We start from the raw sequence: 17,616 nt of genomic DNA, 5'->3' as shown, positions 1-17,616 counted from the left end.
CATGATTAGATTAGATTTTTGGTGAAGAGTCGTGGGGCCCTAGTTTCGTCAGTGCTAAACCCTTTATCCCTAAACTTCTTTGGCTTTTTTACAATTATGTTTTTCATAATTGTAAAAACCATTTAAACTTTAAATGGTCAAATACTTGTTTACATGAAACCTTATGGGAAATTACCAAAAGGCTTTGAAGATCCAGGTACCCAAAGGATTCTTCATCGATGGCCTCATCTGAAAGACAGAACACAGAATATTACTACAGTGACCACATATAGACCACAAGCTCTAAATGCGTTCCTCATTATTCACGACTTGCGGTTGATGTCATAATGTCCGAAACCACCAGTTGCCCATGCATGGTATACTATACTATTGGATTTATTGATTAACTGAACTGACCGGGTGGGTGTTTCTGCCCAAATCAAGTGCATGGCTGGTGTTCAGCTGCACTACGTCTTGAAAGGATGTGGGCTTGTGCAGCTGACCACCAGCCATGCACTTGATTTGGGCAGAAACACCCACCCGGTCAGTTCAGTTAATCAATAAATCCAATAGTAGTATACCATGGCATGCATGGGCAACTGGTGGCCCTGGGGCCACATGTGGCCATCATCTTAATTGAATGCAGCCCCCAGGTTGATTTTATTTCAGCCGTTACACTTTATTTCAGCTGCTTTAATTTCTTCAGTCTATATTAGTAGCTTAATGATTAGTATTACATTTGTATTGTCTCTGTGAGTGGAAATATAGTGGCAAAATATGCCCACACCAATGTAGTAGAGAGTAGACAGTAAATATTGTAACTGCCAGTGACAGTTGGTTCTGCAATAATTTCTTTAGTTCCTGTAATTTGGTATACTTTTACTTTGACACCTCCTGTTACCTATCCATATATAGCTGAAGCCTGTTAGCTTCACTCACCTCAGACCAATAGACTAATTTCACACAGCCAGACTCCAGAGTGAGCAGAGGGAGAGAGCACCAGTGTGTGTGTGTGTGTGTGTGTGTGTGTGTGTTTGCACCAGACCACACGGTATGAAATGTTTGACTGTTTATGTGACTCTTATTATGTTTGTACTCTTATTGATTAAGCAGTGTTGAAGCCTGTGACATTTGCAGTGGTAGAGAACTTTTAGTGACTGAAGTTGTCTATTGTCTACAGTGCCTGTCCGTCACACTATGTGTAAATGTGACCATCGGTGACTGTTGATCAGCCCCACAAGCAGAACCCAAATGTAGTAAAGTTTCTGACACTTTTATGACTTTACCCATTGGGTCCTGGTTCACGCTGGGCTGCCACCAGTTATGCACACACAAATACAATGTAAACACGTAAAGAGAAAAGATTCTGCACGGTTTTACGATGTTTTTTCCTGTGCTGGCTTACGAATGTGCGAACTATAAGTACCTTACATACCTCTGAGAAAATCTCCTGTGTCGCGGAAGCTGTTAAGTATTTTTAATCCATGTTTGATTAAAAATGTCGCTTCTTCCTACCTTGTTTATTGACACCTCATTGTACCGCTTATCTGGCTAGCTAGTGGAGATATAGCTATGACGTAGCCGGCACAAGCCAACCGCACATCGGGAGGCGGTACAATAAACGGTAAATAAACAAGAAGAAATCAAAGCGACATTTTTAATCAAACATGGATTAAAAATACTTAACGGCTTCCGCGACACAGGAGATTTTCTCAGAGGTATGTAAGGTACTTATAGTTCGCACATTCGTAAGCCATAACAGGTAAAAACGGCGTAATACCACGCAGATCGACTAAACGAGGAGTTTGGTTGTGGTACTTTTGGTTATTGTGCATTTTCCTTGTCTTATAATTGAAATGACTTGAGTTTTGTATCACTGTATTTATAATTGACCATAAATTAACCATTTTAATTGTTGATTGTACTGCCGAAGTGACAAGTTTAATGCACAGATTTTAGTAGTGAAACTATATGAGATTATTCGATTGTAAGTAACTGTATTTATTCTATATCCTTATAGTTTTCACGGTGTTGGAACAATAAACACACCCGTCGAGACCACCCAAACTTGTCATTCTTTCATCAATCGAGGGGCAGCTACAGTAATGCTTAATTGGGTCGTCCACTCACAGTTAATAGTCTATGTATTGAGTTTGTGCTTGAAATGTACTGTCATTCTGCAAACTGTTAATAAATATTTCAATCAAACAATAACATCATGAATTGCTTTAAACAATCTCCTCTCTAGAGTGCAAACATGAAATAGAAATCACCATAGACATATATTTGTATCCTTTTAACCCAACAACCATGACATGTAAGTTACTGTGTTAATGTACTATACCCTTTAACAAACAAGTATTACATCAAGGTTTAACTGCTTTAAATGTACACTTTAGTCCATTCATTCACGGTTATCAAGAAATAAAGTCTAAACCCATCTATTCATGTATTGACGTTTACCTGAGGCTTCTCAAATTGTCTGAAAATGGATCGTCAGAAACGCATTCACTTCAAAGGAAGGCTATTTAACGCGAGGTAACACAAATGCAAAAATAAAGATATTATTGCAAAAAATACAAAGCAGCAATGATCAACTGTACTGTACCTTGTGTTCTCCGCCAGGTGCTTAAACAAAATAAACGTTTGGTTGTTTTGTAAACACTGAAGTGTTCCTTTGTTGGCGTAGTTGTTTACATTACTCCGTCCCAGTGTCATATCCAAATGGTACTCTTACTGAACCACTTCCTTCCAGTCCAACGTTGAAAGTCCAAAGGATAGATTGTCCCAAAAGGCGACAGCGCCCTCCTCTGGCCAGGATGAGTAACTGTAGGGCCACCTATGGCTTGTAGATCAGCTATTTAAAAAAAAGATCTGTATATTATACATGTCAAAACTTTAAATGAGACATACAGCATTTATGTACTTGTATGCACATTTTGAATTCCGGATTTTTACTTGTAACAAAGTAATGAGTATACATCTATATTGCAGTATTGATGCCATGATACTGACTTCAGCAGTACCTACTAAGCCTAGGCATGTGGTCTGCTGCCCTCTAGTGTTGGTCCACAGAACTCACACTAAACTTGTGTTGGTGTAAACACACAATCTATGTAAAGGTGTGTGAATGGGTGAATGTAATGCACAATCTACAGTATGTAAAGCGCCTTGGATAAAAGGCGCTATATAAATGCACCATTTACCATTTTAGAAAACGTAGACATATGGGACATTCTGCATAATGACTAGTATATAGAGGGTATGCACTTGCATATACCCGAGTGGCAAAATGCGTGACAAAGTGAAAAATGAGGTGAGGGGTTTGGGGTTGGGACAGGGGGGACAGGGAATGGGCCCATCCATAGTGTAGTTCCGCTTTTCTGGTTCATGCATGACAACATGAATCTACTAGGCTGATCAAACAACAGTGTATGGACCGACTCATGGGGTTGGGGAGTCGTGAGCCCCCCCTCCTTTTTAAAGGGGGCTTTTTAGACTCCGGGCAGACGGTGTTTTTCCTTTGTTATTATTTCCCGGAGTGAGTGGGGTGGGCCCCGGTCGAGGGGTGAGAAAGGCATGGGTTAGGGAAGAGGGGAGGACATGGGCCCGTCCATAGTGAAGTTCCGCTCTTCTGGTTCGCGCATGAAAACGCGAATCTACTAGGCTGAAATCAAACCACAGTGTATGGACCGACTCATGGGGTTGGGGAAGGGGGAAAGACATGGGCCCGTCCATAGTGAAGTTCCGCTCTTCTGGTTCGCGCATGAAAACGCGAATCTACTAGGCTGAAATCAAACCACAGTGTATGGACCGACTCATGGGGTTGGGGAAGGGGGAAAGACATGGGCCCGTCCATAGTGAAGTTCCGCTCTTCTGATTCGCGCATGAAAACGCGAATCTACTAGGCTGAAATCAAACCACAGTGTATGGACCGACTCATGGGGTTGGGGAAGGGGGAAAGACATGGGCCCGTCCATAGTGAAGTTCCGCTCTTCTGGTTCGCGCATGAAAACGCGAATCTACTAGGCTGAAATCAAACCACAGTGTATGGACCGACTCATGGGGTTGGGGAAGGGGGAAAGACATGGGCCCGTCCATAGTGAAGTTCCGCTCTTCTGGTTCGCGCATGAAAACGCGAATCTACTAGGCTGAAATCAAACCACAGTGTATGGACCGACTCATGGGGTTGGGGAAGGGGGAAAGACATGGGCCCGTCCATAGTGAAGTTCCGCTCTTCTGGTTCGCGCATGAAAACGCGAATCTACTAGGCTGAAATCAAACCACAGTGTATGGACCGACTCATGGGGTTGGGGAAGGGGGAAAGACATGGGCCCGTCCATAGTGAAGTTCCGCTTTTGTGGCGGTGCGTGCTGGACCAACCCTGAGCGCGGCGAAGCCGCGCGGCGCCCCCTCCGAGCGCTTGTGCGCCCCGTCAGGAGGAAGGGGAGGAGGAGGAGGAGGGGTTATTTTTCCTTTTGGCCTACGTTCGGGCTGACAGAGGTTATTATGGCTCCAAGTGTGGGGTAGGGGTTCCGTCACGTTCCGTTCGTTCGTCATGCTGGTTCGAAGGGGTGTGTCAGGCAGGGTTAGGGTTTTTGTACAGGGGTCCCGCCGGGGGGGTCCGGAGAAGAGACCGGGGGGAAGTGTCTGCGCAAACAAAGACGTGCACGCCTCTACACCCTTCCGGGCGTCCACACTGAAAAGACTCATTGCTCGCCATTCAACTACACCGGGACCCTATGTTCCGAGCAAGCACGGACCGTTCCCGTTTTGTTATATTGTTATTGTTATTATTCCTGTTCCTCCTCTTCTTTTCCTTTTCCAAAACCTTGTCGTGGCCGTCTCAGACCAATCCTAAGCGTGGCGAAGCCGCGCGCCTGCCCACTCCTCCTGTGCGCCCACAGTCGTCCCAGTGTGGGTGAGTGAGTGAGTGAGTGACCCTATTTCCCCGGAGAGTGACCCGGAGGGAGACTGGTGAACGACTCGTGATGAGGTGAGGGGTTTGGGGTTGGGACAGGGGGGACAGGGAATGGGCCCATCCATAGTGTAGTTCCGCTTTTCTGGTTCATGCATGACAACATGAACCTACTAGGCTGATCAAACAACAACATATGGACCGACTCACGACGAGGCGAGGGGTTGGGGCCCGCAGTCAGGAGGAGGAGGAGGAGGCGGGTTTGTTCCCCTCGTTGGTTGGTCGGTCAGTTGGGAAGATGCGTCACGTCTCCCCCGGAGAGTGAGCTCCCAGGTGTTCCTGTTGTGTGCCAACGCTCCGCCGAGCGGTTGAGTGGGTCCGGATATAACGCTCCGCAGAGCTGCAGTTCCTGTATCCTGATGCTCCGTAGAGCTGTAGTTTGACGTGTAGGTGTTTCTGTTATGTGCCAATGCTCCGCAGAGCGGAAGGGTAGTGAGGTCATGGGCCCATCCCTAGTGGAAAGGGGACAGGGAACGCCCCCCATATGCCCCCACATGCGCCTCCCAGCAGGAAGCTGTTTGGCTGAATGGCTCTCACGAGGCCCGTGCTTTACTGGACCTGAAGCTCTGAGACAGACAAGGAGCAAGGTGGTGTTATAGTTAGTGATAAGTAAGTAAGACATATTGTTGTTTTGACACTATTCATTTGTAAATAAATACCTTACTAATTTGCATCCCCATGTTTGGGGATGGAATTGAGTTTGATAGCGAAATGGCACCCACCTACACAAAATTTGACTACTTGTGTGATTGTAAATGGGTTTATATATGAATATATCCAAGCCAGTACATGGTATTATTCAAGCAACATTATCGTTCTTTTTGGACCACCTCGAAAACGAGATGGTACGGTACATCTCAAGGTGTTTTTCTTAAGTAGAGTACTTAGTTTACATTCCACCACTGGTGTTGTGTTTAAAGGTGTCCTACCCCGGCCTCCCAGGTGGTGCAGGCGTGTGTTTGATCAAGCGGCAGATGCTGAAGCGGCTTTCAAAGTCTCCTGTGTTCTCAACAGTGAACGTCTGTGTCCTCCTGCAGCCGTAGACCACTGGACCAAAGCTGAGGCCACTCGTAGGTGTGATCTTGTACCTATAGGAGAGGCAGATATAGTCGAGCATTTTTGGCCATATTAGATTAGTACTGTAGGTTATGACTCATGAGATGATAAATCATAGGTGATGAGACCTTTTTTTTTGCAAAAACAAAAACGGAAAAGATCTGTTTATAAAAATACCCGCCTGTATACAGTACGTGTGGACAAAGCCTAAATCTTTGCGTTGATTGATCGAGACAAAAAGACAGAGGCTGTTCACATCGATTCAAATCAAACATTTGAATGACAATTATTTTATATATACAAAATGTTCTCATTTGAATGAGGGACACATTACAAATTCTACGTAGGCTACTAATACTACAAAAACTGGTGTCAGTGATGCCATATTGATCCCCAAAACAACGTGCGCTGACCTGGAGAAGACTGACTGGATGGAAACCTTGACTGGAATGATGGCTATGGTCTCTCCTTTCTCCCCGATGCTTGGCTCAATCACCTGCAGAAGAGAACGTTTGAACACAAGCTCATACAGTAGTACAGGCATGGGATTCAACACAAATAAACGGCACTTGATGGAACCACCAACTTTTATTTCTTCCTTTATTTTCTCTGTGCCACGAGAGTGGCAGCAGAGTGTAGGTAAACCCTGCCAGGGGTTTTTGCCTCTATTTGGTCATCTTAATTTTCGGTTTCCCGGCCTGGAGACTACCATTGTAATGATCGGCTATTATTAACGTTAGCTCACGTCGTAGTTTCAGAGATACGAGGCATTGAAAATCCTACTTTGACTGGTAAAGGGGCGGGGGGACGAATACGTAGCTGGCAGATAACGTCTCATACACTGGCGTATTCAAATGTTTTGGACTGGTAATGGATATAGATTCAGAATGTAACGATGCGTGGTGACCGTGTATGCCCTTTTCTCTCCCTGATTTTGGGCGGGAACCTTTTGGTGTTTTAAGGATTCTGTTCTACTTTAGGTATTGAAAAATAGCAGATCTACAAGCTCACCGAGCACCAAGTGGTGCGCTCCGAGCTTGTAGGTCTGCTATTTTTGAAAAGTCGTGAAAATGTGGCGCAAGTCTTTGAATATATATTTCAGAGATTTGTACTAAAATATTGGCTTCTGAGGGGTCCCTGGAACTACATGGGGGTCCGTGGCCCAATAGAGATAATTCTGGGGGTCCTTCACATGAAAAAGGTTGAGCACCACTGACATAGAAACATGGGTTTTTCAGAAAAATGTTAGGATTTAGAAGCCTTTTTTATCGACCTCAGTCCAAAATGGGTTAAAACATTGACCATCAGCAACATAATAAATTCAAACCTGGCACCGCAGAACAGGCTGATCTTTGAGCGAGACCTCCTTGTGGTGCTTGAAGAGAACCTGCACTGCCGTGGACCTCTCTGTGGGCATCAGGGTGCCGTGAAGGGGCGTAACGGTGAAGATGGAGGCCCAGTTTGGCTGAGACGGGTCTGTTCGCTCTAAAGTGAATCTGGTGCAGAACAAAATATCCAGTCAAAAATCAGACAAATCAAATCGAACTGAGCGGTGCAGTGTGTGTGTGTGTGTGTGTGTGTGTGTGTGTGTGTGTGTCAAGCACTCGCCCCTGGACCAGACCAATCTGTGGGTCGTGCAGGGTCACATTTTTCATGGATCCCTTAATTTAGTTTTGTATTATTATAATTTCAAAACATTTTCAAAAAAACATTCACAAAAAGTATTTTCATGGATAAAAAACAAAATTTAAACTTTTTTTCATTAATTGAATGAATGTTTAATTTAAGCTTATTCACTTTGTGGATACAGGTGCATCATGTTATTGACTGTTCCAACTCACTTGTAAGCCATTTCATATTTGCCTTTGTTCTTCAGGTTGACAAACCGCTTCACCTCTTCAGACACCTTGGTGGTTCCAAAGTCCAGGCCGCCGTTCCCTCCTGCATGGGTCAGGAGGAATTTAAATGACATGCAGCTCCAAATATTACCCTTACTTTTTTAGATTTCATACAGTACACATTTTATAATGTGTGTGTGTGTGTGTGTGTGTGTGTGTGTGTGTGTGTGTGTGTGTGTGTGTGTGCGTGCGTGCGTGCGTGCGTGCGTGCGTGCGTGCGTGCGTGCGTGCGTGCGTGCGTCTTTCTGACCACTGGCATAATGCCCAACGTCAGCTTCTTAAGTCTGCCTTTGCGGCAGATTCTGGCAATGCTTTTCAATGGGAACGGAGCGGTAAAGAGGTTAAAACCCTCTGCTCAAAGAAAAATTAAGCCTTTAAGAGTGGCAACAAAGAGGCTTTTAAATTAGCCAGGTATGAGTTTTGAGCATGCTGTGAAAATAGCTGAAGCCAAATATAATGACATGACCGTGCATATAAGTCTGCAAGACAAACTACGTGCCAACGACACCAAGGGCGTTTGGCAAGGGATGCAAATCATCACAGCGTATAAAGGCAGCCGCCGAGCTCCCTGATAGATTGAACCAATTCTATTGTAGATTCGACATGCCCAGCGATGTCCATCCCAGTGAAACAGCAGTTAGTATAGATTCTCACCTTCTGCAGGATGCAGAAGGTGATTGCCGACCCCTCCCACCCTGCCTGCTCTCTTTTCGCACCCCCTGCCCTCAGGTAAGAGACCGCTGCAGTCTCTAAAGTGCAATAACCCGCGCTTTAAAAATAGCACTTATCCCGAGGCTGTGCACCTCCTGAATGCTGACCCTCTTTTCGCTCGCACTTTACAGCGTGAAGCTGCTTTGTAATACGACAAACTGCGATGAATTTATTTATTCAACATGAATTGTAACATTTTGCATTCTACTTATTTATTGGTCCCCCTCATATGATTTGTACTTTTGTATCTTGTTCTACCGTCTGAATATGTGTCTTTTTGTATGTCTGTTTTAGTGCACTGAAACAAATTCCAATCAACTCTGTTGACATGGCAATAAAATATTGAATCTTGAATCTTGTCCCCATTGAAAAGTAGTGTCAGAATCCGGTATAAAGGCAGAATTAAAGATCGATGTGACTGCACCCTAAAGGACAAATTTTAAGCCCAAATAATATTATGTGTGTACAGCGTGACCAGAGCATAGCAAGTGTTTAAGTATGATCTTTAATGTTCTCGGGGGTCAACAAAAAAGCCATTGCTCGCCTACAAATAGTACAAAATTATGCAGCGAGACTGCTGACAAACACGAGGAGGCGCGGGACACATCACTCCAATAGAATTGATTTTAAGATTTTATTGACAACTTTGACAACTACCTACATCTCGGCCATGCTAAAGCCATACAACCCAGCGTGTACCCCCTCAGATCGTTGGGTAGGGGTCTCCTGACTCCCATAAAAAACAAACTCGTCACCATGGGTGACCGGCCTTCGCAGCCACCATATCTGTGGAACGCCCTACCCCAGAACCTGAGGCTCTTTTTAAATCACGGTTAAAAACCCATCTGTTCACAAAGGCTTTCCCCTAGATTTATTTTATTGTTTTTGCTATGTGGTGTTGTTTTATTTCATTGCTTCCGTGTACTGCAGTCACGATTTATTGTTGTTGTTTTGTGCCTCTAAGCTGGTGTACTGCATTTTTACGTTCCATTGTAAAGCCTTTTGTAACTCTGTTTTGAACAGTGCTTCATAAATAAAGTTTATTAGTATTAATAATTGGTAAGTTGTGACCATAACTACCTTTAGGAAAGGCGATGTCCAGAGCTACAGCAATGATCTGCATGTTCTCAGTGTGCACGATCCCAAGAATGTTCTCCATATCTGACACCTGAGGCACAATATGCACACGCACACGCACACACACATCATCATACTAAAATTCAGCGAATGTCTGAATGTCTGTCTGTCTGTCTGTCTGTCTGAATGTCCCTGACAGCGCTTTATCTCAACATTGGCTGGCCCAATCACTCCCACTTTTCACACAGGCATGGACCATAATTATATGGAGGTCTTAATGGAGCCCTTTTTCCAATTTGACACATTAATGATTTATAATGAATTTATTAGTGGATTAAAAAATGCAAAAATGGGTATTGTACTGTCAATATGACATGAATATGAATGCAAAGTAGCGGTCCATGTGTGGACAGGCTACCTGTCGCCGTTGTGCATGGTGAGATGTGTGCAAACCGTGTAGTTTATCAGGAGAAGAATACCAAAGGATGCAAGATTTATTCGTGAATTAAAAACACACCGGGCGCAGTACCCCCCCCACGGCCACAAGAGGGGGGCAAATATCTCACAACGGGTAAGGGCTAGTTAATGAAATTACCTATTTGTATCTACCTTTAAGGTGGTTGCACACTGATGCGTTTTGCCGATCCGAAAGTAGTAGGCTATCACTAGCTGTCAGCCTGTCGCCAACACCCCACTACTAGACAGCCGCAGAAAACGGATAAAAGATCGACCCCCGTCCGAAACAAAAAACTTTATATACTGTAGGACAAAATATTCGGCGGCAGTGTGCAAACGCGATTGACATAAAGTACGGTTGTTTTTTATTTGTTTACGTCCTCTGAAATTCAAGCCGATATTCATCCAAAAAAAACCCCAGTGTGCAAACACCTTTAGAGTGTTATTCAATGAAAAAAGATGCCATGTATTTATTACCAAAGTTTTTTTGGTAGCATTCAAAACGGTGTGCAGACTCCCTCCTTCTATTTAGTTCATACACGGGCAACTGGCGGGCGGGGGACACTTGCGCCCCCCCACCTTCACTCAATGTGGCCCTCAGGTTAATTAATATCAGAATACTGATATATTATTGATTTTCAAAAATGGCCCGCTTTTAATTACTTCAGTCTAAATTAGTAGCTTAATGAGTAGAATTAAAATGTTAGTCTTTTTTATGGCCAATGTATTAACCTATGGACGGTCGCACAGATACTCCCACATGTATTTTGTGAGTCGCACAGATGAAGTTATGGAGCATTTGCGTCCAAAATGTGCACAATTCTGAGCTCTGGCTTGAGAAAACTCATGACTTTTGCAACCTGTGATGTTGTGAGCTTGTAGATTAGCTGTTGTGAGTTTATCGATTAGCTGTTGTGAGCTTGTAGATTAGCTGTTGTGAGTTTATCGATTAGCTGTTGTGAGCTTGTAGATTAGCTGTTGTGAGTTTATCGATTAGCTGTTGTGAGTTTATCGATTAGCTGTTGTGAGCTTGTAGATTAGCTGTTGTGAGTTTATCGATTAGCTGTTGTGAGCTTGTAGATTAGCTGTTGTGAGTTTATCGATTAGCTGTTGTGAGCTTGTAGATTAGCTGTTGTGAGTTTGTAGATTAGCTGTTGTGAGTTTATCGATTAGCTGTTGTGAGTTTATCGATTAGCTGTTGTGAGTTTATCGATTAGCTGTTGTGAGCTTGTAGATTAGCTGTTGTGAGTTTATCGATTAGCTGTTGTGAGCTTGTAGATTAGCTGTTGTGAGTTTATCGATTAGCTGTTGTGAGCTTGTAGATTAGCTGTTGTGAGTTTATCGATTAGCTGTTGTGAGCTTGTAGATTAGCTGTTGTGAGTTTATCGATTAGCTGTTGTGAGTTTATCGATTAGCTGTTGTGAGTTTATCGATTAGCTGTTGTGAGCTTGTAGATTAGCTGTTGTGAGTTTATCGATTAGCTGTTGTGAGCTTGTAGATTAGCTGTTGTGAGTTTATCGATTAGCTGTTGTGAGCTTGTAGATTAGCTGTTGTGAGTTTATCGATTAGCTGTTGTGAGCTTGTAGATTAGCTGTTGTGAGTTTATCGATTAGCTGTTGTGAGTTTATCGATTAGCTGTTGTGAGTTTATCGATTAGCTGTTGTGAGCTTGTAGATTAGCTGTTGTGAGTTTATCGATTAGCTGTTGTGAGTTTATCGATTAGCTGTTGTGAGTTTATCGATTAGCTGTTGTGAGCTTGTAGATTAGCTGTTGTGAGTTTATCGATTAGCTGTTGTGAGCTTGTAGATTAGCTGTTGTGAGTTTATCGATTAGCTGTTGTGAGCTTGTAGATTAGCTGTTGTGAGTTTATCGATTAGCTGTTGTGAGCTTGTAGATTAGCTGTTGTGAGTTTATCGATTAGCTGTTGTGAGTTTATCGATTAGCTGTTGTGAGTTTATCGATTAGCTGTTGTGAGCTTGTAGATTAGCTGTTGTGAGTTTATCGATTAGCTGTTGTGAGCTTGTAGATTAGCTGTTGTGAGTTTATCGATTAGCTGTTGTGAGCTTGTAGATTAGCTGTTGTGAGTTTATCGATTAGCTGTTGTGAGCTTGTAGATTAGCTGTTTTCGCCGAAGCGAGCACTTCTCCCCAAAAGCATGTTTTTGCAACAAACGTTTGAAATTTCCGCATTTGCGGCGCCCCCTATGGCTGAAAATGTAATTGCTTGGGGCTCTCCGTTGATGTAGGTGGAAGAGCAAAAAGTGTGTTTTGAAGAAAATTCAAAATGGCGGAAAAATCTATCCTGATGCAAATGGGCGTGGCCTATATGGGGGGAGAACATGTGAGGGTACCTACCCTAGGTCCCACGGGGGGGGAGAGAACATGTGAGGGTACCTACCCTAGGTCCCACGGGGAGGGGGGGGGGGGGAGAACATGTACTAACCTTGCTGTAATAGAACCCTTAGGCCAGGACAGCGCCTGTCCCGGCCAGCAGTCCTGCCAGGGCATGCCTCCAGGTGGTGGCGCTGTGGTTCCACTGGTACTGTTGTTGACCTCCTGAACTGTGGTTGTGCTGCTCAGTGCTGCCCCTGCTGGAGTGGAGGTCTGCTGCAGCCCAGGCGCCGGGAGCCAGACGTACGGGATTTCTAGGGGGACACACACAACACCTTTAAGTCCAGGGGTCCTTGGGGGTTCCAGGGGGTCCCCAGTAGTTAACACACAACACCTTTAAGTCCAGGGGTCTTTGGGGGTTCCAGGGGGGTCCCCAGTAGTTAACACACAACACCTTTAAGTCTAGGGGTCTTTGGGGGTTCCAGGGGGTCCCCAGTAGTTACCACACAACACCTTTAAGTCCAGGGGTCCTTGGGGGTTCCAGGGGGTCCCCAGGAATAGTAGTTAACACACACCACCATGGGACATTTAACATATTGATGACAGTTTGCAGAACGGGTTCATTGGGTTCATTTCAAACTAAATCAAGTCAACACAAAAACTGTTATTGTTGACGCTCCACTACAATGGTTTACAACACGGTCCACCATGTTCAATTCATCACATTTACAAATATACACTTTGAGCTCAGACTTTAAGGGGGGCCAGTGTGGAATTGCAGCCATCTGTAGGTTCAGTTTTATTTTTATTTTTATATATATATTTTTTATCCCACGATTTTGTAACCCATTTTTCACCCCTGTGTCAATCATCTACTGTGATCCTGGGCTCTACACACCCTCCGCCAACCTGGGGAGAGCAACGGACTTGAACTCATGCTTCCTTCATGCCTGAGTGTCCAAGTTGCTCCTTTTACACCTGACAGGGGGGAGTTTCCCTGGTTGGACGTAGCGCGTGGAAGGAACACGTTATTCCAACCAGTTCCTTTCCCCTCCATCAGGCGCCCCGGCTGGCCAGGGGGAGGCAGTTTAGAGACCAGGATTACTGCATGTTTTTGTGAGGGTACCTACCCTAGGAGAAGGTTCAGTTTTGAAGGAGTCTAGGGATTCAAATGTTCTTTTTTCTTTGTGGCTTTAGTCTTTTTTTTTCTATTTATTTTTGAATAGAGGGATAGGGTGACAGTAGGGGGAGAGATAAGGGGGGGGGGGGGCACGGTGCCTGGACCGCTGAGCCACGGCCCATGCCGGGATTCACATGTCTTAATGGCTGTTGGTAGGGCGTTCCACACTTTAGTGGCAGCGGGCGGCTGTGGCTCAGGAGGTAGAGCAGGTCGTCCAATGATCCCTGGGTCGGCGGTTGGAATCCCGGCTCCTCCTCCTGTCCACATGTCAAAGTGTCCTTGAGCAAGACACTGAACCCCACCCTGCCTCCAATGAGTCGGTCGGTGTGAGCTCGCCACCGTCGGTGTGTGAATGTGTGAAGTGAGGACGCTGGCGTCGACTGTTCACCTCCCAATGAATGCGCTTTGAGCACTTGGAAAAGCGCTATAAAAATGCAATTCATTATTTATTATTATAGGAGCAAAATAAATGTAGTCCCTTGTTTCAGCAGAATCTGGGTTTGTTGAATTTCCTTTGTTCTCAAAGGCCCGTTTTCCACAAGCTCACAATGTGCTTGTAGATCTGCTATTTTCAGCAAGTGTAAAATGACTTATACTGGATCTCTTGTCCACTAGTATCCTCATAACATTTTAGTAGTTCTGCTATTTTTCAATAGCTAAAGAGTGACCAAACAGTGAGTGAGTGACCAAACAGTAAAGTAATAAAAGGGACGATAACAGTCAGTAATTCAGAAGCTGGTCTGATAAAACATTTAGGAGAAGTTCCTATTTTGCTCCTGTTGTGAGATAATGATTAACTTCACCAATAGCTAACCTGAGACTGGCTGGATTTCACACACTGAGTCAATCTAGACTAGAGGATGTCCATGTATCAACTCTGACCTTTGGGCAGGTCATTCATCGCGTGACTAAAATGCACGTTACTGTGTGTGGATCACAGGACAACACTGTGGTGACCAGATGTCCCGCTTAGCGTGGGACAGTCCCTCATTTACAATACTTTCCAGGTGTCCCACAAATTGAGACCCTAGCTGTCCCACATTGTGACTGACAGGCATCAGTGTTCACATTGAGACCCTGTCTGTCCCACATTGTGACTGACAGGCATCAGTGTTCACATTGAGACCCTGTCTGTCCCACATTGTGACTGACAGGCATCAGTGTTCACATTGAGACCCTGTCTGTCCCACATTGTGACTGACAGGCATCAGTGTTCGCATTGAGACCCTGTCTGTCCCACATTGTGACTGACAGGCATCAGTGTTCACATTGAGACCCTGTCTGTCCCACATTGTGACTGACAGGCATCAGTGTTCGCATTGAGACCCTGTCTGTCCCACATTGTGACTGACAGACATCAGTGTTCAAATGCCCTAATAGTTAGTCCCCTAATAGTTGTCTTTCTGTTGTAAAGGACTCTCATTCTCTCTTTTCCTGCATTATATATTTTTAAGCCTATGAGAAATATCCCCTAAACTTTAGGGCCTAAAGGGCCTAGGCTATACTACCAAGACGGCTATCTCACCCATGACCAAAATTAGCATTTTTAAACAAAATCTGTTCACCCTAGACAACACATACTGTACATCATCATAATCATTTTTTCGACCGCGGTCGAGATCATGGATTTCACAATATCACGCCAGACTTTCCGGTCCTTCATTCGCCATCCCCAGTTCCTGCTTTACTGATGCATGTGTCCCTATAGCGATGACATCATGTGTCCCTATAGCGATGACATCATGTGTCCCTATAACGATGACATCAGGGAACGACAGTTTTCTACCTCTGGTCTGCTTCGAGGCAGGACTCCAGAGAAGAAGGGAAGATATAACCTCATTGTCAGCTCTGTAGCGGTGGCCGGAAAACTGTGTTCTTCTGCATCGGACTAGTGAAGAAACACGGGGAAGGTTGCAGAATATTAGATTAGTCGATGGGTGGCTCTTCCAAGACAGATTTTGCGCTCTCATTAGAAGGCGGGTGTAAGTGCCATTTCTCTAGTCTCTAGTACACATACAATTATATAACAGCCCCCTTTATTACCTTTGTATAAGTCTGACAAGACTGGGACTTTGTGGTCCCAGTCTCGTCAGCCGTTGACTCTGTCTGTCTGTCTGTATAATGTTACTGTACCTGTGTGTATTGTTGAGTGGTCCCAGTCTTGTCAGCCGTTGACAGTGTCTGAGACGCAGCATTGCATTGGTGTTCTGGAGGAGGAAAGACACAGTAAGTAGTAGTAGTAGTAGTAGTAGTAGCAGTAGTAGTAGTAGTAGTAGTAGTAGTAGACCTAGGGTTAGGTGTTCTGGAGGAGGAAAGACACAGTAGTGAGATAAAATACAGATAAGATACAGTAGAGTAAAGAACTGCACATGGAATAAATGTTTATTAGAATTATTTAACCTTTGCTTTGAGACCAATAGGGTTTAAAGCTGCCAAAATTCAAATGAAAAAACGGAATGTAAATTGAAATAATCATTTTCAGATCATCAACGCATTTCTTGAGATATAATATTAATTATTCTAATTATTTATTCTAATCCACAATAAGACCTGGTGAACAACTAGAGCTATCAGTATCAGCCACATCCTCATTTACCACCTGCTGGAATCATTTAGCTTATCAATTAAATCACTTGCTACTAAAGCTTAGTCCTGATAACAAACACCACAACGTACGGCTATAAAAGCTATAAATTATATCCTGTCACAGTAAATAATTTTATCCCACGGGATACATTTAATATTAATATATTTAACAGGCCACTCTTATGATATGGATAATGTAATTAGTATTATTATCACAACGATACACAGACAGTAGCTACTGAAGACACTGGTTCTCAAACCTCCTCATGTCACGGACCCCCAAATTGACACTAATTAGCTCACATTTGAAAGGACATTCCAGGGACCCCCATAAGAGAAGATATTAACGTATCTAGCAGTGATTCTCAACCAGTTACATTTCAAGGACCCCCAGTTTGACATCCATTAGACTATGGACCCCCATTTAATGGCATTTATATCTCCGAGGGAGACCTGCATTTATATTGTAAAAATATATGTATTGGATTCTAGAGCTATGGCCCACAGCTAGATTCAAGGTTCGTGCTCCAAAAGATAAATAAGAATAAGGCACAATAGCACAGTCTGTCTTGTGCAAGTCAGAGACAACAGATATAACAGCAGATATAATAACGCAGATATCAGGCAAGTGTAGCAATGTGTATTCATCATAAAGTGTAAACTTTGCTGTTTAAACTTTAGCATTCCTACTTTCACACAGCTGCACAGAACATACCTGAGAATGCACAATTGGGACACACAACCACAGCTCAGACACAGTAACACATCTGGTCATCTCCTGTTCAGACACAACATACTCCATGTCAGTGAATTCTCATGTAACACAGTACAGCACAGCTAACAGCTAGCTAACATGCTAACCGTTTTGTAAACAATGAAATAAGAAATGTCATATCTAGCCCTGAAACATGAGTCATGAATCATGGCTATGTCATATCATGAAATATAAAAACGAGTGTTACTGAATAACTTTATGTAAACATGAGTGCATATCTGGCCACTTATGTTTGTAATTAATGTGTTTGTGCCTGAGCAAACAGGAGACAATCTTACCCTCAGTATGGAGTTCCACTGTACTGAGGAGTACCCACAATGCAACACAACATCTTCAAGATAAAATGTATTACATACAAAACGAAATAAATTAGCCTGGCTGTGTCCCAAGTTTAACATAATTGAACTATAAAGAAAGTATTTCTTAACACTGTTACACAAATGCAAAATCTAAGCTGCTTTTAATTTTGCCCCACTTGTTTGTGACGTCTACGGAACCATATTAAACCCTGTCAATGCTTATTTTTCAATAAAAAAGGTATTTTAATCCACTCAGTTTCTGAATCCTCCATTGTAAACGGCGCAACAGAA

The 17,616-nt window shown here is 43.7% G+C and overlaps 1 protein-coding gene across 7 annotated transcripts; it reads right to left on the bottom strand.

Moving 5' to 3' along the window:
- Positions 1-173: 173 nt before the first annotated feature.
- Positions 174-17,355, bottom strand: LOC308312050 (hydrocephalus-inducing protein homolog). Of its 7 annotated transcripts, none has more exons than XM_080794455.1 (12): positions 17,305-17,355; positions 16,967-17,029; positions 15,799-15,872; positions 15,452-15,553; positions 12,598-12,799; positions 9,703-9,790; positions 7,855-7,954; positions 7,341-7,509; positions 6,427-6,509; positions 5,887-6,045; positions 2,588-5,523; positions 174-228 (listed from the first exon to the last, which is right to left on the bottom strand). In XM_080794455.1, exons 6-11 carry the CDS (start codon positions 9,779-9,781, stop codon positions 5,184-5,186), a joined length of 930 nt encoding a protein of 309 aa, XP_080650581.1. In that variant the 5' UTR covers positions 9,782-9,790; positions 12,598-12,799; positions 15,452-15,553; positions 15,799-15,872; positions 16,967-17,029; positions 17,305-17,355; the 3' UTR covers positions 174-228; positions 2,588-5,183. The 7 variants fall into 7 exon arrangements, with proteins under 7 accessions (XP_080650581.1, XP_080650582.1, XP_080650583.1 ...); XM_080794456.1 differs by lacking the exon at positions 15,452-15,553 and having other exon boundaries at positions 2,588-2,836; positions 3,186-5,523; XM_080794457.1 differs by lacking the exon at positions 15,452-15,553 and having other exon boundaries at positions 2,588-2,836; positions 4,363-5,523.
- Positions 17,356-17,616: the final 261 nt, after the last annotated feature.

This window comes from Protomyctophum bolini (assembly GCF_963924005.1).
Source record: "Protomyctophum bolini genome assembly, contig: SCAFFOLD_77, whole genome shotgun sequence".
In the NCBI taxonomy this organism is placed as follows: Eukaryota; Metazoa; Chordata; class Actinopteri; order Myctophiformes; family Myctophidae; genus Protomyctophum; species Protomyctophum bolini.
The sequence above is the reverse complement of the archived record's forward strand: the minus strand, read 5'-3'. Positions and strand labels throughout refer to the sequence as shown.